This window comes from Daucus carota, chromosome 7, assembly GCF_001625215.2.
Source record: "Daucus carota subsp. sativus chromosome 7, DH1 v3.0, whole genome shotgun sequence".
Taxonomy (NCBI): Eukaryota; Viridiplantae; Streptophyta; class Magnoliopsida; order Apiales; family Apiaceae; genus Daucus; species Daucus carota.
In genome coordinates this window covers 31713666-31736162 of record NC_030387.2, presented here as the reverse complement: position 1 = coordinate 31736162, position 22497 = coordinate 31713666, and the positions used below count along the sequence as shown (strand labels likewise).

At 33.1% G+C, this 22497-nt stretch overlaps 1 protein-coding gene across 4 annotated transcripts; it reads right to left on the bottom strand.

Moving 5' to 3' along the window:
- Positions 1-14298: 14298 nt before the first annotated feature.
- On the bottom strand, positions 14299-22387 carry LOC108194926 (CAX-interacting protein 4). 4 transcript variants are annotated; one of them, XR_010285684.1, is made up of 4 exons: positions 22249-22387; positions 18924-20013; positions 15600-15664; positions 14299-14651 (listed from the first exon to the last, which is right to left on the bottom strand). XR_010285684.1 is itself a non-coding variant. In XM_064081561.1 (3 exons), the coding sequence occupies exon 2, from the start codon at positions 19993-19995 to the stop codon at positions 18937-18939; it is 1059 nt and encodes a 352-aa protein (XP_063937631.1). In that variant the 5' UTR covers positions 19996-20013; positions 22249-22387; the 3' UTR covers positions 17396-17804; positions 18924-18936. The 4 variants fall into 4 exon arrangements, 2 of the variants coding, with proteins under 2 accessions (XP_063937631.1, XP_063937630.1); XR_010285683.1 differs by having other exon boundaries at positions 14299-14635; XM_064081561.1 differs by lacking the exons at positions 14299-14651; positions 15600-15664 and adding an exon at positions 17396-17804.
- Between the last annotated feature and the right edge of the window lie 110 nt (positions 22388-22497).

Here is a 22497-nt window from a genome sequence, read left to right as displayed (position 1 = left end):
AAAGGGCGCGCCCTTCACGGGAGGACACGTCCTTCCCCTTCTTTGTCTTCATATTCTTCTTACTGGACAGGAGACCGCACCTCCCGGACCATGTCCGGGGAGGGCGCGTCCTCCCCCTCACAGTATACAAAATCGGCTACAACATTTAGTAATAATATTTTTTTTAATTTGTTAACTACCAAGATTAAATGATTCATTTGATTAAATTTCTAATATAAATCAGATTTATAATCATTTTCTTAAATCTCTTGCTTTCACCGCTTTACCCGAACCACTTTACCTTATAAAGAAATTTTGCTTTAGTGACAAAATTTGGTAATCCTCGTTACAGTTCTATTTCGTTTCTGTAAAAATGTGAGAGCATATGTGAAAGGAAATTGCTAGTACACTGCGAAGTCAGTGTAATGCAAAACGCGAACATGATTGAAATATATAAATAAATAAAATTTCCTTCTTTCTTCAAACTCTCGGAATATATTCTCAAACACATAATAATAAGATTTTTGAGTAATCTAAAGTTTTGGTGGACAATTAGTAGTTAGTATTACCGGATTAAATTAGTTAATTTAAATAATAATGAAATTAATAATTTTAATTAATAGATTGAATTTATTATATTTAATAAAACTATGCCATGATTAACAATTTTAGTTGATTATTTATATATTAACTACATACATGTGAGTTCTTTAATCTGAAAAACTTTTTTAAAGTAAAATTTTAAGACTAGCAAAGTAAATACAAAACTCTATTGCCTTAGCTGTGGAACACCGGTACAAGAGATTAATCTTGATCAGCTTTCAAATTAATTTAATTTTCATTTTTTCAAATATTTAACTTATTTTCATTTTTATTTCAAATCTTTAACTTATTTTCAAAAATATGGCTGAAGTTGTATATGAGATTACAACACTTCTGAAAAAAAAAAAATCGGTTGCAAACGAGATTGTATAAATTTTTGGGCGAAAAAATTTACTACCTAAAATATTTTTGAAAATAATCCTATATGTATGATATTATTGTTTGGATTATCATAATCGCAAGAAAGAAATTTGAATAATTATACTTGTGGTATATCTTAACTTAATTCTGATAAAGAATTAAATACGTGAGAATGAGATTTATAATCTGAATGACAGTGAATAATTTTTTACCGTCGTTAATCCATCGCCCCTCATCTAACCTATTCTACTGTAATCTAATGTTCTAGCCTTGGCAATGACTGCCAAACTTGGTCATGCAGGATTGCATGGTCATGGACCAGCCGTTTCCAAATTGAGTACCTTTATATTTTAGCCATTCAATCGCTTGACCTAGTATTGACAATACCAATTTTGCCGACCTTTAACGGACTCAATAGTATTGTGACTCTCCTAAAGAAATAGTCTTGCGACTCTTGTATGCTCATATAGTACATTTTATTTATAAATAACATATATATTTCCATCTCATTATATATTTATTAAGTAATATTTTTAACTCATAACAAAAATTTATCGGTATTTAGAGCATGCAATACCGGAAGATATATATTTAAATGACGACACTAAGAAATAATTAAGACCTGAGTTTGATACGTACTAACTTGACATAACATATTACGGAAATAATAAATTTAAAATGAGTGATGTTTGGCCTCTTGTTTCCCTTTTCTTTAACATGAGACCATTCCTCAACGTGAGGCCACGTTAGGGAGCAAAACAAGTGGCGTAATTGGGTTCAGTCTTTCTAAATCACTACAATTAACGGTTTGTATCTAGAATAAAATGCATGCAGTACCAAATCGCAATCTTAAACCTCAATCTTGCATATGAATATTTTTTGAAAGTTGTTCGTCTCATTGAAAAGTATGTAAATAATTGGTGTTAATATTATAAGAAGTATTTCAGAAAATGTTATCATAATTAGATCTTATTATTATCACCGATCCTTTTTATGAACTTATAAACGGTATAATTATTGTCATTTTTACGTCATTTTCTTGTTATAAACATATAAATGATATATTTATTTCTGTAAGAAGAGAACAAAATAGATGTATAAATATTACGAATTTTCTATAGTGTGCCCATAGGCACGAATAGTCACTAATTCTCGTAAGAATACTAACTTTTGATTGGTGGATGAATATTAAATGTTGATGACCCTCTTTATTCACACCAATTCCACCAATCAAATTAAATCATTTTCATTAGAGTTGGTGCTTATCATGTGTCATGACACTAGAAAAATCGTAAAAATTAGTATAGACATGTATACGTCTCAGCAAAGGTGGCTAAATACACTTGTACTAAACTAAATCTTAGAAACTTAAAAGAAAGTAATTACGTTTAAATTGCAATTAGTGATCAACGAATTGATACACATACTGACACCTATGTGCGTTTGGATTAGGCTGAGAAATGAATGGTTTAAAGGCTCTTTAGAATTAAGTAAAATTGGTGGGACGGTCACATGTTAATTGTACTTAAGTATCACTAAATATAGATATATGATAATCAAGAAATCAGAAATTAGGCAGTGGTCCATGTACATGCAGCTAGCATCAACACATAAACTCTATCTAAAGCAGATTCAGTGTACATAATCTACAATTAAGTCAAAATATCTCGGTGATTAGCGCGTTGTTAAGGGACATAATACATAGAATCTCATTAATTATCTGATCCATAATGCACTGTTGCGATATTACAAGACTTTGATGGGGACCATACTGAACTGTGGCACTTAGAATAGAAAATATATCATAAACTTTTGTGATGAATCGTGGTGATTAAAGACTAATGACGATTTATAAGTCTTTGATATCAACAATTCATATTTGCTTCAACATAGAAATTCTACAAGCTTCCCTTTGGCCTTCTGCTTAGTTCGATTTGTAGTGATACACTCAATCAAGGATCAATTATTCTCAATTTAAGTGATCAATAGACTTTGTTTATGCGAAATTATTGTCTAAAAAAATTGCAATTTTGATCAAATTCAAAAATGCGCAAAGATGTAATTAAAAAATTTGTATGAATATGTGGGATTGTTGAATTATTTTGTTTTTGAGTTATTCCAAGTGAGAACAAATTTAGAGATCTGTATTCCGAGAGTTTTTGATAGATGGGCCGATGATCTGTTCGTAGTTGATTAACATCGTTAATAAAATTAATATTTTTTCATGTTAAAATATCTATCTATATATAATTGGTGACCAGTTATATTAAAATAATTTAACTTATTATTTCTAATGTAGTTCAGTAAGGTATTTTAAACATTACCCCTAACCTCCCTGAGATTTATTCATAAAGCATCACATGTTTAATTATGTCAATTTTTCTGTAGATCCTCAGACTTCAGTGACACATATTAAAAAGTCTAATAATATTGCTAGGTTACTTTGTAGAATTTGCTATGAAAATGTAAATTTAAATCTTTTACCTTATAATCTGAATGTTATATCCTATTTCTTATATTATGTACATAAATAACCCACACAAAATTAGCAGCAAAAGACTTTCAAAATTACAAACAAAAATTCAAAAGACTATTAAAATTGGAACATATTTATATAAAGTAAAAAAAATCAAGCCAAGAAAATATAGATGAAGCCCTCCCCTGTCAAAATTCAAGAACCAAGTTTAAAGTACAATATAAATGCCCATGAATTGTATTTACAGAATATATCACACTTATGAACAACAAATTATGAAGTTGTTATGTTTCTGATGTTTTTTTTCAGATTTCAAAATGATACTCTGTAAACGAATAACCAATTAATTTGAAAAAAATAATAAAAGAAATATATGTTATATTACGCTGAAGGACGGTCAAGTGAGCTACTGTGGTAGGTATGCCCTCTTACGCTCAACATATAGGGACCACGATTAGTATTTATAAGTATTTACAGAACGATAAATATTTGCACTGAATGACACAAATGATTTATTATTGTATCACTACTAGAAAAACGTCAATAAACATCGGTTAATCACCGATGTCTATGAAAAACAAAAAACGATGTCTTTGTGGGCGATGTTAAAGGTCCCCCCATTTAACATCGGTTTTAAACTGATGTAAAAGATGACAATGACATCGTTTTTTCAGTTGTAAACTGATATCTATCTCTTGATGTTAAATTTTTAATGCACATCTATAATTTATATATTACTATAACATGATAGTTTTATCAATTTAAAGATATGCAAGACAAGCAAAAATCTTCCATTTTCCTTATAAAGTGATGTTACTAACATCTCTCACATCCGTTTTCGAAATAAACCGATGTTAGTAGAGCTTTTAACATCATTTCTTAAGCTAGAACTAATGTCTCTGTATAAGGCACTGATGTCTATGAAAATTAATAACATCATTTTCTTTTTATACACTGTTGTGTAAAATGGGTTGCACTGATGTTGATTACCTGCTTTTAAAATCGGTTGCTTTTTAAAACATGATGTCTATGAAAATTAATAACATCATTTTCTTTTTATACACTGTTGTGTAAAATGGGTTGCACTGATGTTGATTACCTGCTTTTAAAATCGGTTGCTTTTTAAAACATGATGTCTGATTTATATGCTTTTAAAATCGGTTGCTTTGTAAGAAATGATGTCTGATAACCTGCTTTTTTTATGCAAATTTTAAAAACAGAGCTGCCAAAAAATGACCAAAACCAAAATACTACAAATCAAACAACCAAATTAACATCCAAACAATCTCCAAATATATATACCAATTGTCATTCTCCTAACCAACTTCTACTACACATCCAAACATCCACCAGCATCCAAATTAACATCCACCATAGCATCCAAAAATCAATAACACCAATATATCCCAACAGTATACTAAACCATCAAACATCAACTACTACTACTACTTGACATTAATTCATCCATGATTTTTAAGTTCTAACTGTACTAGCAGCCACCGCTTCTGATGCAGCAACCGCTTCCGATGCGGCTTCAAAGGCTGTAAGAAATGCTTCTGCATTATGCTCCTCTTCCTGAGGGGGCAGTGTGCTACCGGCAGACGAAATACCAGCCTTGCCTCCGTGCCAAATCCAATCAATATACCCGAGACTGAAACCGTTTTCGTAAAGATGACCCCTTATTATTTTTACCGGAAATTTCTTGAAATTGACACATTTGCAGCAGGGGCAAGGTATTTTTTTAGGATTTTTACAGTTTTGCTCGGCGCAAATCAAAAACTTTTCAACCCCGACTTCATACTCCAACGAATCCCTCTCTTTCGAAATCCAATCTTTCTCCATATCTATAGGATAACCTATTTCCTACCTAATTTTCATATCAAATATTTAAAACAAGCAACGTACAATCACAAAAGCATGGTCATATATATATATATATATATATACACACACATAAAATGCAACTATAAATTATATAGTATTAAAGAATATAATATATATTATAATATACATGTACTAGTCAGGTTACCCAATTTAGAGCAACAAAAATGAAAACATCATAATAACAACAATACCCAATTCAAACTTAGATTAACATAAAAAAACATGAAAATATGCTCGATAAAATTACTACTAACAACAATAATATGCTCAACATCATATAATTACAACTGAACTGCAGCATGAGAAATTTAAAAATTAGGAGATGCTCTGTAACATGCACAATAAGAACAATCACTCATCCAATTACAAATTTAAAAATTAGGGTTTCGAAGTGAAACCCCCAATTCTAAAATTAGGGTTTAGAACATACCCAATTCAAGCTGTAACCTCCGAATTAGTTCTAAACTCCCACTTGAACTCCGACTTGAGCTCCGACGACCCTTTAACCTTCAACTTAGCTCTAAACCCAGCTTTAACCCGACTGGAACTTCGACTTTCGACTGGAACCTCGACTTCGACTACAGAGACAGCCCAGAGAGAGAGAGAGCAGCTTCACAGCGCAGTGAGAGAGGTGAGAGAGTGACGAGAGAGGAGAGTGATGAGGTGAGAGTGAGAGGAGAGGTGAGAGAGGAGAGTGACGAGGTGACGAGGTAAGAGTGAGTGAGGTGAGACTGTGTTTTGAATTTCATGTGTTTTGAATTTTAAGTTTTATATTTTATGTTTTTTATTATAATTTATATTTATTTTTAATTTATTGAGGAGAGCTGGACATTGAAAAGAAAAGAGCGGGGGTGGGAAATTTTGCTAAGGCAAAAAAACAGGGGGAAGTTTTAGGAGGGAATGAATTATTTGGCCAAGGGGGGAAAACGGGGGAAGGCGCGCTTGTTTATTTTTTAAAACAGACTTATAACATCGGTTTGACTAAAACACCGATGTTTATATCAACAAAAGACATCGGTCGTTAAAAACCGATGTGGGAAACACCTTTTACATCGGCGGATAGAGCAACCGATGTCTAAGAGGCGATGTCTATTCTACTTTTTCTAGTAGTGTATACTCAAATCTGTGCATAAAATATATCCCTTTCTCGTCCAAGACAAGTGAGAAGTTTAAGAAGTTCGGGAGGTGTTTCATGCATAAACAGGTAGTTGCACCTTCCCTGTCCCATAAAAAATTGTATATCCTTTTGGGCCATTACTTACATGTATGCCGGTAGATTCATCATCCCACACTAATGCCTAGTATAAAACCAGCAAACATGGTCAAGTTTGCCCACGTCCAAGATTATGTTGCATCTTGCTTCAATAAAAAGATATTATTGAAAGCGTAAAATACATTTTCTAACAAACACAAACAATCTGAGTATTAGCAAACCGAGTGCTGGTAGGGACTCAAAGTCTTACCAAACAAGCACTTTTTCGTTGGATATTATTGGGTTTCTGATATTTTAAAATGTCCCGGCATAGCAAGAGCAAAGCACATGGATAAGAAAATTTTAAGTTGGACCTTGGACATAGGCCGATAATGAGGAGAAAATGTTCCGAGGCACGAAAATTCAAACCAACAATTGGCCACACAAAATAGAAATCCAACTGATTTAGAGACTTTATCGAACATGACATACATAATCCTACATAGACCAGATTATATATATGGTTCTGACGTTTGATATGGTTTACGGTGCCAGAAATCAGAGGGGCAAGAGCACCGAGGCTCAGAGCACACCAGCTCATATCCGACATAACATGATATCTGAATCGGCAAAGAGAGGGGAAGATTGAAGCATAATCACATTAGGGCAGGTTCAGAAGTGATGAGGGATGTTCTCATGCTTGGAGGGATATCACCGTCATTTTAATTAGGATTAATTTGATTAGAATTAGAGGACTTAGGCTTGGATGGGCAATACCGATAATTTAATTTGAATTAATTCACTCAAAACAAAAAAAAAAATCATTCTCGTATAATAGATATAGTAGATGACCAAAAAGTTACTCCAAAACTTAGAAATGAGTCAATCTCTATCCGATTGACAACAAATGATGTTGATATAAATGCAAATATCAAGTATGATTAACGTCAAACAATATTTATAGTGAATTAACAGTATAATTAACAATATTTACTAGAATATATGTTGAAAGGTTTCATGGAACTGCAGTACCCTTCTCGACAATCTATTTTGGTTTAGGTGTCTTGCCAAATTTATTAGGATATATAATCTTCTGATTTCTTCCAAAACTTTTTTAATCTTGGGACAATACGTCAAATTTCTTATTGCCTACAACACAAAATACAAAAAAATAAGTAATATTATAATAATTTACAATAATGTTAATATTATATATATATGTGTGTGTGTGTGTGTGTGTGTGTGTGTGTGTGTGTGTGTGTTAATTTAATTATTTTAATAACACAATAATCTACTTAAATATGTTACTTTTCTAGAAAATATACAAAATCTTTCAGATGGGTCATGTGAGAATTTTAAAACAATACAAGCAATAATCCGAAAAATTATCATTGATGTTTCAATCTGAAGCTCATCCCTCCAGAGATTTGCAAGTTTTAGAAGGAGTAAGACGTCGCCTGTCCGATCAACAACTCTAGAAAGTGCAATATTTATAATGACATAATCATAATCAGCAATTACAAAAGTTAAAAGGGCTGCAACAATCATTTCTTGAACATCTTCTTGTGAAATCTGTGTTAAATTGAGTAAAACGGTTACACTTTGATTGGTCTAATGCCAATGCAAACTTGTTTGATGGCATTCAGCAAATTGTAGAAGGGAATGAGAGAAAATTCATTCTAGTCAAATCATGATCTCATCTAGTTTTCGAACCCTAATGTTTAAATTCCTCTAGCTGGAGAATACATTTCTCTCTTTTATTGTTGCATCGGCAAAAAGAGAAGATGCATCTTTTAATATGTTGGTGGATAGTGTAATTAACAGTTCACGTTTCATACACTTGTGGTCACTAATTCTAGCATCATGATCAAGAGCTGGAGAACCAATACAATTCAAGATCATTAAGTTCTCCAAGATTGATTGTCCAGCTCTTGATCATGATTCTAGAATTGATGACCACAAGAGTATCAAACGTGAACTGTTAATTACCTTATCCACCAACATATTTAAAGGTGCATCTTCTCTTTTTGCCTATACAACAATGGAAGAGAGGAATGCATTCTCCAGCAAGAGGAATTCAAACAGTAAGGATCGAAACCTAAATGAGATCATGATGTTGCTAGAATGAATTCTCTCTCATTCACTTTTATAGTTTGATAAAAGCCGTCAAACATTCATACATTAGTATTGAACGATACAAGGTGTAACACTATTACTCAATCTAACCTAAAGCTCACGTAAATATATTAAAGAAACGGAGTTGCAGCCCTTTCAAATTTTGTCATTACTGATTATGAATATGTTGGTATAAACCTTGCACCTGCTAGAGCCGTTGCTCTAGAAGGTGGCATTAATTTTACTCCTTCTGAACTTTGCAAAATCTTGGAGGGAGGGGCTTCAGTTGAAGCTGTAGTGGTAATTTTAGGATTATTGTTTATGTTGATTAAAGTTCTGGGATGACTCATCTTATATATTTTGTATATTTTCAGTAAAAAGTACAGATTTAAGAAATTATTGTGTTAGTAAAACAATTAAATTGAATTCGTCTAGCTGGAGAATGCATTTCTCTCTTCCATTGTTGTATAGGTAAAAAGAGAATATGCACTTTTAAATATGTTGGTGGATAGGGTAATAACATTTCACGTTTCATACTCTTGTGGTCATCAATTCTAGCATCATGATCAAGAGCTGGACAACCAATACAATACAAGATCATTAAGTTCTCCAAGATTGATTGTCCAGCTCTTGATCATGATCCTAGAATTGATTACCACAAGAATATCAAACGTGAATTGTTAATTACCCTATCCACCAACATATTTAAAGGTGCATCTTCTCTTTTTGCCTATACAACAATGAAAGAGAGAAATGTATTCTCCAGCTAGAGGAATTCAATTTAATTGTTTTACTAACACAATAAGTTCTTAAATCTGTACTTTTTACTGAAAATATACAAAATATATAAGATGAGTCATCCCAGAACTTTAATCAACATAAACAATAATCCTAAATTACCACTACAACTTCAAATGAAGCCACTCCTTCCAAGATTTTGCAAGGTTCAGAAGGAGTAAAATGCCACCTTCTAGAGCAACGGCTCTAGCTAGAGAGAAATGTATTCTCCAGCTAGATAATTATATAGTTAATTCTAATATAAATATCTTTTAAATGGTTTCACATAATTGGTCTGAGCAGTTTGACCAGGCCTGGATAAAAGTCTAGTTCAGCATAATCTGGCATACGGACCTTAAACATGTCTTATATTTGTCCGACAGGCCTGACAGACCGACATGCCTTGGTTGTCAAAAAAAACATGATCTTGGTTATTTAAAAAAAATACATCGGATTTTTTTCACATCTGGATGAGATCAGGCTATTCGTGTACTTTTGCTCGCAAATCACAACTTATAACATACATATTGATAAAAGAGACTAATATATCACATTCACCCATCAGAACAACTATACAATATAAAATTTATATATATATCAAGAAGATAAACATGTATACGTACAAGTATATACATTATGCATAAGTACATATACTGAAAAATTCTACTATCGAATATAAATACTACAAATTAGGGATACCTTTATTTCGAGATAGAACTTGTAATCGTGGATAACCTATCATAGATCGTAGATCGTGGAGACGGAGTATAGATCGTAGATCGTGGAGACGCAGTATAGATCGTAGATAGAGGAAACAAAGTGAAGATGATAGAGTCTGCCGAGAACTAGGGTTTTTAATTTAGGAAGAAGATATGGAGACTTGAGATAGATTGGTGACAGAGAATAGAGATAAATGGGAGATTCTGATTTCAATACACACTCGTAATCTTGGATCTGGACAACTAAATTGTAATGGGCTGCACAGGTAAATTATTGTGTAATGGATTGATAGCATAAATTGTTGGATTTAATTAATTTAGGGCCGTAGATTTATAATATACAATTTGGACTTCAACATGTGGGCTTTATTCGGATTTTTATGAAAACGGGGTTTCTTTCGATTAGATTTTGATAGAAAATAGTAGGTTTATTTAAAATTTATGAGAAATGTTAAACCAGGCCGAATTTTTTCAGATTTAATTTTTCAATTTTTTTAGAAAGGATTTCAAATTTTAGATTTTTTAAGACATATCTATATTGAACGATTCAAATCACTAATATCTTTACAATGTTCAGACCAATTCAAACTGAAAATATCATAATAATTGTGATTTTCCTTTATTTGAATTATCTTTCTTTGTTACATTGATGTTGTCGCTTAATTTAACTGGCTAGTATGATTTATATTTACATTTTTTTTAATTACAATTTGTGTCATATTTGATGACGATTTGTGCCTATACGGGAGTACCATCTTTTAAGGGGTTATGACCATACTTGCATGAAAAGAATCATTTATATGTATGTATGCACATGTGTGTGTGTGTGTGTGTGGGTAGAGAGAACGAGTCCTACCCCAATACAAAGTCATAACTTACCCCAAATGTTAAGGCTCATCCATACACCCTGATGACTAACCACCAGTGTAACATCCCGAATTTTTGGAATATTAAAAACTAATTTCATAGCATAAATAAAATACCATTACTTAAATCAAAATCCTCAAATATTATATAAGTCAAAGCAGCGGTCAAACCCAATAATCAAAAGTCATAAACTTAGAGACGCAGCTCCATAAATCCAAAACCAATAACTAATAAATTCGTCAAATTATTCTTAATAAACACTAAGTCTTTATTCACTAATCCAAACAATCACGAAGCACAAAAATCCATAAGCCTCATTCTTATTCTCAAAATCCTTCCACATAAAAGAACCTGAAATATAGAAAAACGGATGAGCTACACAGCTTAGCAAGTAACAATTTGACCAACAATTAATCTCGAAATCAGTGGGTGTTTTTATAAAACCTTGTTCCTCAAAACAATAATAATTTTTAAAACACTTGTAAAAGCAAATCCAACCCACAGTTTATATTTTAAAAGCAAACAGAATTTAAAACAGAACAGAAATAAAAATCTTATAAATACCACAGTCTTGCTCTACGGCCACACTTTCCCAGTGACCGGGATCTTACTCTTATTCTTTTGCCACACTTAACCAGTGACCGGGATCTAAAGTTCAATAATCACGCGCCCTTAGCAGGTATCTAAAGTTGCACACTTGTGCGCCTACTAAGGGTATCTAAGGCTAGTTCCGGAACTATAGCGTAAATTACGAACGGGTTCGAAACGTAGAGACTGGGTCTTCAAAGATTCTCATGTCTTATATCTTATAAATTTTCGAAACAAAATTCTTATATCTTATAACAAAAATCTGAAATTTGCGAAATCAAAATATCCTTTCGAAAATAAAAGTAAGTTAAAAAGTACTTACCTCAAAGTCGACACTTAAAATCCGAAATTAATAACACGAACAAAGCCTATACATTTAATTAATAAACAAAACATAATTAACATGTAGCTTAAACAATCAAGAGCAAGGCACATAACAAGTTTTAACAAAATTCAAACTTTAACAACTAATAACAATTAACACAATCTCATTTATCGAATAAGATAATTAACATGCATGCTGTTACAAATCTCAATATTAACCAAAGATAACTTCTGAATATGAGAAAATAGTAAACTTGAGAATTAAAGTACATTCAACAAGGATTCCAAAATGACCAGATTCATAATAAACGGACAGATAACGAATTAGTTATGAATTTTAGAAGTTCAAGTAACATAGCAGAATTTTTCTCAGGAGCAGTTTACATTCAAAGCAGATTTTCATGAAGCAAACAAACTGATATCAATTAGACAATAACTAAACACTTAAAGAGAATTCTTAGAGGTTTCAGAATTGGTTTTAAACACGGAACAACTCAGCAGAAAAGTATAAACAGCCCTGAATCTTTGTAAGTCAGTTTAGACAATTAAATCAATTTAAACAACAAATGGGTATGACTGATAACGAAAAATTATATCTCAAGCTTTCCAGATTGGTATCATGATTCATGAGTAAATTTTTGACATACGATCAATTTATAGAGAATTTTTGAATATGGGAAAAAGTTTCGCGACTAAGAACTGAAGGGTAACAAAGAATGTGATTTTAAGCATAGATACACTGCTAATTTCGAAATATATCCTGAGACAAAAGTTGTAGATAACGAAAGGAGCTTTTCAGAATGTCCAGAATCAACAAAATCCGATCAATTTTCAATTTACTACGATTTTTACAACCCAACTGATTCACAGAAAATACTATATACGAATTTCAGCAGAAACAAATAGGCAAACAAGATATATTCACATAAAATACACATGACAAGAAACAATAAATCAATATCTCACATCAACATATACTTGCAAAGATCGAAGAGAAAAGAAAACATACCCGTCCACGTAAATTGCTGTACGACTTATTCGGATTCTAAAGGGATTCTTATATAGCACATAATACCTAATCGTAGATAGGAAGTTCCAAACTTGGGTCAAAATTTTCTCCACCTCATAAACCAATTTCCAAAAATAAGATCTTCTCAAGAAGATTCCGATTTTCGAAAATAATTCTACGCTTCTTTCCATTAATAAAGAATCTTCTCTATTTTATTATTCAAAATAATTAACACAAAATAAATTCTAGAAACTTCCAATTAATGCTAATATCTAAATATATACAAACAATCTAAATCTAATATCTAACTCATAATAACAATACTAATTAGATAAAATATTTAAATAAATAAATAATAATTACAGGATTTTACAACCAGACTACAGGGTAAGTGATCCAAAGTCAGGTGTATGTCAAGCTCAATACTTTTCAATGAGAATAACTCATGAGAATACAGAGTAGCGTCTTTTAAATATGGTCTTCAATATGTCCCATTAGAGTCTTCCATGCTATTTCCTGCAGATAAATATATAAATCATCATAATGATGTCTATAATAAAGGATCCGACCCATTTTGGTTTAGCCTGAGCAAGTCAGGCCATGTCGAATTTTGAGTACAACAATATATATTATTTCAATAAAGATAACAAATAATATGGAGTTCTGCCGCAGAGTTCTACATGCATCGCAGGAAAAAAAATCGTCGTGTAGAGTGGTGGGGCGGCATTCCAAAGACTAAAGTTGTGTTCACTTCGCAAGAATGGAATGGTGCCGAAATGGAATGGAAAAAGGAATTGAATGGGAATGGAATGGGAAAGGAATGGTCATTCCATTCCCTTATTTACTTGTCCAATTATTTAGGATGAAATGGAATGAAATTAGTCAAAAAAAAATTTAAGGTTTTTTTTATTGATATCTATTATAAATTCTTTTCTAAAGTACTCATCAATTTTTAATTTAATAGTAATGGAAGCAATATTTAATTTAATCATTGTAAAACCTGATTATTAGTTTGTAGTTTGAAAAAAAATATATATTTCAAATCGACAAAATAAATACAATTAACTAAAGGCAATGTTACATAAATCGGGAAAATCGGTTTTTAATCGGAAGGATTAATCGGAGTGAAAATCGGATTTATTTTAATATTAAAATATTATTTAATATTTAGTTATTATTATATTATAAGTATTTAGTAACTAATATATTTACTATATTCATAAACTCTATAATTGTTCATATTTAAAGTGATATAGTATTTTAATTTTAATAATTTATCATATATACTTTGATTAAGAGATATATATAAGGATTAATCGGATTTCAAAAATAAGATCGGTGGCCGGCCTTGCAGGGGATTAATCGGGGATTAATCGGTTAAATCAGGAATTTTTAGAACACTGACTAAAGGCAATATATACAAATTTTAAATTGAACTTCATCAAAATAAGTACAAAATAAAATTCTGAAATATTCATAAGTGCATAACTAAGACAAAAAAAAAAAAAAAAAGATATCCCGGCTTGATATCCCGGCCTGAAGTTGGTAGTTTGACGCTCAATGAAATTTCCAAAAATCCAAGATATCCTGGCTTGAAACCATTGTCAGCTTTGTATGCTCCATTGTTCACAAGTTCTAAAGAGACTCGACCAATTTCTCATCTTCTAGTTCAGACCTCTTCCTTTTGATTCTCCCTGCGCCTCTTTCCACGTCCACGATAGTATCAGTATTTGATTCCATGTCTGTAAACAATGAAGACTGAAAACATAAATTATAGCAAGTGCACGTGATTCAATTTGCTAAACCAAAGCATATACTACACATATATTTAAGCTCACAAGAAGATTTTACACAAGATTCAATCAGGAAAGACAAGTGCATCTATAGTTCACAGTATAATGGTGTAAGCATACTCAAGTCACTTTTCTTCCTGCATTTTCTCATCTATTGGTTTGCAGGTAATACAACACTTCTATATTACCTAAGATGAAGATGAGAGTTCGTTCGGTAGCCAAGGATGACTTGCCTAATATAGGGTTTTCCTAGGGCCTGGTACCAATGGTTTTAGGCGAGTCATCCTGGCTATCTCAGCAGATTCTTTTCGGTCATTCTAGGCTCTCTCTCTCTCCTTTCACCCATGCAGAAGAAATATGTATATGAACTGTTTGAACCTCCTTAATGGTGATTCAGGGGTCATTTCTTTATAACTGAATATAGTGAACATGGAAATATAGTTCTGTCCTGAGATAGCAGAACACAAGAATGCTACACTTCTAAATTATATACTTTGACATGCTTTTATATACAGAGGAAAGAAGATGAAGTTTACATTTTTGATGCTCACTGCCTTAACTTAATGCCACTTGACCTCAAATTTTAATTCAGCAATTTTCATTAGAAATCATTAGTATGCAAACTTTTCTCCATAAAGCGCGATGACAAGGCCTATTATTTGAGAATAACCAAGTCATACATGAAACTAAAACATCAGCGTCATCAACAGCCAACTAAATCACAAATAACTAAACTAAAAGAGACAACAAGTCTAGATGTTCCATAGATTAGAAAGTCTAGTTGGGACCACATAAAAGTGTGATTTGTTTGAATCAGATTGTTAAAGGTTGCGAGCATGCCTACTGGTTTGTATCCCCTCCATCTAATCTACTTGTTAAAGATTTCACAAGCTGTCCATCAAAATAAACTTACCTGAATAACCCAATTCTGAGAAAAGATTCCAGACAGAATAGTCCAGCTCCAACAAAGTAGAAAATCTGAAAAAAAGAGATAGGTGACAGGTCAAAATTAAAATGTAATCAGCCTCTCCGAATCACCAATCACAGACAAAATACAAATTATTATCAAATAAAGACTACACCTAAATCCTTCCAGACACAAGGGTCAGGGGTTAAAAGTACTAAACAATGATCAGAGACTCAACAATGAAGAACCACAAGAAAAGATAGTTTCCATATTCACTTGCATTACGATTTGGCAGACTATAGTATTTAAGGCCTCTCTCGGCTCTGTTTTGGCCAAATAGTTTGAGAAAACATAGAACAAAATACACTCTTACCTGAATAGAACAAAATAGTTCACAGAGAAAACATAAAACAAAATAGTTTGGGAAAACATAGAACAAACTTCTTGTTTTGAACTCTGTTTCAGGACACAGAGTTCACAAGTTGTCCATCAAAATACACTTACCTGAATTAACAAAATTGTAAGTAGTTAATATGATATTGGTGGTTATTTGTCTTTTCTTTTCTTTTCTTTTAGTTGATTTAATCAAGGATTAACAAAAATGTGACTTTCTTTAATTTATGTTAAAAATTATCACAAGCCTTGGATCGACTATCGCCACAGAATCAAGAATGCCCAAGCAGCAAACTTGGCTGTCCAATCAAAGATTACACAAAATTATAATGCAGACCAAGTTGCAATCCTACACTTCTTCCGAATCTCAAAATGAATGCATCATTCAGTTTAAATACATCCCCTGAAGTCATTTTATCCCTTTATACCAAAACCAAAACCATCCATACACATTTTCTTGGGTCTAAGTCCATAAAATTAATTATAAAACAGAAAAAAAAACAATACAACTATATACACAAGCTAGCACAAAGCTCATAAGTTTGCAAGCATCTATGTTGTAACAGAATTCATCTGCAATGTAAAGTAACAAGCAATAAACATCAGAACTGCCCTTTATTCATTCTCACAAAGCAGATAAACTGACATAAAACTCAAATTGAATAAGCCTAACAATCACAGAATAAAAGCCACCAAAAAAACATATTTCCAATTAATAATAAATCCAACACAAAAGCATGGTGATACATAAATTCCAATATCAAACACATCGCACACAACCAATCCAACACTTTAATCAACAACATATATAGGGAGAGGGAGGGATAGAGAGGGAGGGCGAGAGAGAAGGAGAGAGAGCGAGAGGGGGGGAGGGAGGGAGAGAGAGAGAGAGAGAGAGAGAGAGAGAGAGAGAGAGAGCTAATCGAGAGAGACAGAGTGCTGGAGCGCTAATTGGGAGAGAGAGGAGAGCTGTTCGCAGAGAGATAGCATCCGGTCGCTAGGTTAGAGAGGAGAGCGACGTTTTAATTCGACAAACGGAATGAATCTGTCCCGGGTGTTTTAAAAGGAATGAGTTGTTTATTATTTGGCCCAAATGGAATGGACTCAGGATAGCTCATTCCATTCAAGTGGTTCAACCAAACAACACAATTCTTCATTCAGCCCGGAATGGTCATTCCATTCAGCCCAAAATCATTCCATTCAAGTGAAGTGAACAGAGCCTAACAAATTTGTTCGAGAAAAAGAATGGAAGGAAATAACATCCAAATTCTTGATTGTTTAATTGATTTTGCATCAAGGAAATCATCGTCCGGAATAACCTGCTTATAGACGGACAGGATGCATGGCAAGACTTTGCATGTAAGATGAGGATCCCAAAAATTTTATATGTTACTGTATTGTATAAAATATGCAGCAGATGAGCGTCCGAATATTTATAAATGAGCATCTGAAAACTGATCTTGACTAAAATTCCATAAATAACATGGTCAGGAGAAGACGATGATCCAAAAACTGACTTTTACTAAAATTTCACAAATATCAGGACAAGACAAGGACCAGACAATGATCGGAAAACTGATTTTGACTAAAATTTCATAAATATGGATCAGTTGAAGCCAATAATCCGAAAATTGATTTCTTCATAGATATCAGCACCAGTTGAAGATGATGATCCAAAAACTGATTTAGACTAAAATTTCATAAATATCAAGGCAGTTGAAGACAATGACCAAAGAGTTATATGTTTCATCAACAAACTCATACATTTCCATTTCTCTTCGACTATGGAGTATGGAACATGAGGTCTAGCTTTGTGACCTGCAGATATACACGTGAATATGCTTTCAACTGAAATTTTCGAAAGTCAGGCTATGAAAAAATATGCACAGTAAATCAATTATAGGAACTACACATGCGACCACTTCAAAAAATATTCAAAATCAAACATGTATGGATAGCTCGTTTTTTATGAAGCTAAAACATGCAATAAAAAGGTACAGAGAAAGCGGTGCACATGCCCACGCTTTCAATTAACAATCACCAGAACTAATGAACGCCATGAGTGCTCGGCCAAACACAGGTGGTGCCAAACTAGGTATTTTTAATGTTTTCCACTACAAACTATTCTCTTTTCTGTTTAACTGAGTTCACTTGTGTTTGAATTTAAGAGCCCAAGACACTCTCACCTACGTCTGGTTGCTCATCTCTTGCTAACATCGCCGCCCAGCACTCAGAAGTATTATACGCGACATGATGAGACAAATCAGAAAGGGGCAACAGAAATGCATGCACACATGAAAAATGGTGTGTGTGAAGATCGATGCATACATATGCACAAGTGTAGATACAAACATGACACAAATATAACTACTGTGGTGTGCAACTTGGTAGATATATATTATGTTTAATAGAATACAGGCAAACAAAAACATCCGAATACAACCATAGAATTACAATCCTGAAGAAATGCACAAACACATGATAAATGATGTCACTAAGCTACATATTATTTGCATATATTGAACATATAAAAATGCATAGACAGGCCTCAATTACATATACATATAACCACCACCAGAGTATATTATAGAAATGACAAATAAAACGCAACATCAATCAATACTTGCACAGGATAAAAACAAAATAACTGTAAAAGGGCCTTTCAATTAAAATAAAAATAATAAGACAATAATTAATATACTTCACATAACCAGTTGATGCATTGATGACATCATAATGACAATATTGCATACAGTGAAAAATCCCAGCTGACTAACAGCAGATCACTCCAAAGAAGGGGAAGATAGAACCAAGTAGAAGATTTGAAACGCAGGTTATACAAATCAAGCAATATCATAAAACCTGGTCAAAATTTTAATTAAGAATAACAGATTACAGAAAAGCACAACAATAGGAATTTAGTGTCTAATTTCTCACCCATAGAGAATAACTAATCTCGTTTGTGGCTGTGCTTCCTGCTCCTCTTCCCAGATTGTTTTTTGACGATTCTACCTCCTAAATCAGAATCATCTGAGCTGCTAATGTCAGGACTAGAAACCGATCTTTCTCTCCTGCTCTTCCGCTTACACATTCTAGTGTGTTCCTCAGATCCATCTGAATCATCTGAATGCTTGCGACTTCGCCTTCTCCACTTTTCCTTCTTACTCTTTCTACGTTGTTGTTGATTATCATCATCCTCATCAGACGTGTGACTTCGCCTTCTCCTCCTCCTCTTTTCCTTCTTACTCTTTCTATGTTGTCGTTGGTTATCATCATCGACATCAGACGATTCATCTCTCCTCCTCTTTTCTCTCCTCTTCCGATTATCCTTATCATCTTCATCAGAATCACTGTAAATTCTTTTACTGCTGCTCCTCTTTGATCCAACCTTATTCTTTCTCCTTTCATAATCAGATTCGTCATCATCAGAATCATCATTTTTCTTTCTAGAAGACTTCACTTTATCAACAATCTTCTTCCCAAACTTTTTGCTCTGAGCAATTGCCCTCTCTATTTCAGAATCATAGTCAGAATCTGAACTCTCGCTCTCATCGTCAGAATCCTCATTGGAATCTTCTACCCCACTTTTACCAAATAACTTTCTGCCGCTGCCTTTTATTTTCTCCAGTCCAGAAATAACTGCCGCCTGAATTGCCTCAGAGTCTTTATCATTACTTTCATCCTTGATACTCAAGAAATTTCTACACTGAAATGTAAGATGACCCACACGTCCACACTTCTTACATGCTCCACGAGACTCATCTACATTATTGCTAGTTACACGGGCAAGTGCAAGCAAACCCTGGAAGCTTGCATAAGCATTTTCACCCGCAGGTTCAGCAGCAGCATCAGAAGCTTTAGGCTGAGAAGACTTTTTGTTATCTTCTTTATTTGGTGCATAGGGGTCATACCCTATAGCACTCTGCCAAATACCGTGTGTTTGCAGGGCAGCACTACTGTGTACCCTGTTGTTTGCGGGCATTCGAACCCTGCCTGCTGTAGCTGGCATCTTGAGAAAATTGTAAGCCTGCACATCAAAGTGGTAGTCAGTATTTTACAAAATTAGTCATAAAATATTCCGAAAATGTAAAACTAAGCTCCATTTGGTTGGAAGCAACGAAATTAGGTGGAAATGTAACTAAATGTGTACTATTCTAGGGGTGAATATTGGTAAATTAATTCTTTCCTCCATTCCACTCAAACAAACTTATACCATGGCCTAGTCTCCACAAACTTCCGTAAAATGCCTGATTCTTGATTTTATTCATTTTCATGACATCCCTCATCATGAAAATTTGGTGTTTATTTTTTAAAGTCTTCATTCTTACATTATTTCTTCCCTACAAGTTTTCATTCCATTCCTTATACCAATCAGAGCATTGGTTCATGATTCCACAAAAAAGATACTCCCTTCGTCCCCCTAGATTCTTTACATTGGAGACGGAGGGTTCGGCACGGATTTTTAGGCTCAGATAAGTATAGCTCCATAAATTATTTTATAACCTTTTTTTCTCTGAATAAAAGTATAAGGTGTAAATTTGTATACAGAAAAGAAAATCTCAAAAATAAGTTATGAAACTATACTTTATATACACCTTAAAATGTGTGAACAGTGGGAGAAAACGATAAAGAAATGAGAAGGATGGAAGGAGTATTATATCATGCAACTCAACATGTTAGAATGATACTCACCAGCATAATTAACTTGATCAAATAGCAAAACTCGAACAATATAGTTATTTTATGAAATGACAAAACAAGGGGGTAAAAAAAATCAATAACCAGAATTCATACGACCAAAATCAAGAGATATCTATTAAGATACGACCCTGCCGACCTCTGAAATACAAATCAAAATGAGCAGATTATAAGAATTCAACATCACTTCGATCTAAATAACAATATCATCGATTAGTTGTTGCTTTAGACAAAAATATTTTTAAACTTGATCAACGGTGAATATTGCAATATGTTGAACATACAGTAGGGAGTTCTTATGGGGGGCCTATCAGCCAACATTTTTTCCATTTACTTAAACATATAAATACAGGTACATCATAAGCAATATTGCACAACTAATCTTGGGAATAATAAAATTAACATATTCAAATAAACTAAAAGACGGTTTCAGTGATAATTGAACATACTGAAATAATCAAGCATGGCAAAAAAATATTGGCCAGATATAGACACAGTGGCACTTATAGGATGATCACATGAAATTTCAATGAATTCATTTTATCCAGAAACAAATTTACACAAGTACGCACACATATACAGCAAGTACCACAAGCACTGATTTATGTTTTAGTGTATACACACCAAATCCCCAAGTTTCGCATGTTAAAGACGCAATTAAACACATGTAATTTACCCCGACTCTTCAGCTTGCCTCGAGTACCAAACACTTATTTCACGCCAAAAACATGTAAAATTTGCATATAACTGTCATAGACCAACACTTTTGTCACGATTTGAGCTAAAAATACTGTTGGGCCAGATATTATATGTGGGTCAAGCATAGTGTTGGGTTATATGTTTTGAATTGGCCAATAATGTAGTCTCTGGAGTGTTACTTCCTATATAATGTATTTTCTTCTTTAGTCTATGATTATCAATGAGAATGAAAATAAAATTTTTGTCATTTCTTCCTGCTTTTATTTTGTCTGCACTTTCATTTCATGTTACTGAGACAAAACCCGAAACCTGACCCGAACACGACCCAACCCGCAACCCGATTTACTGGGACAAAACCCGAAAATCACCCGATTGACCCGAAATGACCCGAAATTAGAATTTTATTTCTATTAACTTCAATTTGCAGTTTTATTCAACTAAGTGATTTTAACTTGACCCGAAATCGACCCGATTGCTAACACGAACACGACCTGTTAATTTACAAACCCTAATTGTGAAGAACATGACAACTTGAAGCCTATCCATGTGAAGAGTGGTAACATACATATTAAAGCATAACAAAACAAGAACAGCTAAACAATTCAAAACTACACTAAAAAGACTCAAAGACAATCATGAGATACCACATAAATATTCACATATATAAAAACATTTAATACAAAAACCACCGTGTGGTATGGCTACAAATCAAGTCAAGAATCGAGAAAGAAACATATAAGACTATTTAGATCGGATCATGTTCTCAATTTAGCCCAGATCAAGAATACCGAAATTATATCATAAACCCTAATACGATTACATGTCCATAAACGGAATGGAATGAAGAGATGGGGTAAGAACTTACAGCTTAAAATCGAAGAGAGGAGAAAGGGATGATTCGCTCGCCGAGAATAAGATGGTAGGAACAAGACCAATTTTTTGTTTATTGACCTCTGATTCACCGAGAATAAGAACAAGAGCGTGTCCATATATTTAGTATTTTGTCGTCGTATTTTTCTTTTTATTTCTAGTTACTCCCTCTTCCACAATATTTATTCGATTTGACCTCAAATATAATTAAATATATTTAGCTGGATGATTTATTTATTATTAC

Excerpts from the sequence above, each read along its gene's own strand:
- LOC108194926 (XM_064081561.1), bottom strand. The coding sequence starts at position 19,995 with ATGCCAGCTACAGCAGGCAGGGTTCGAATGCCCGCAAACAACAGGGTA.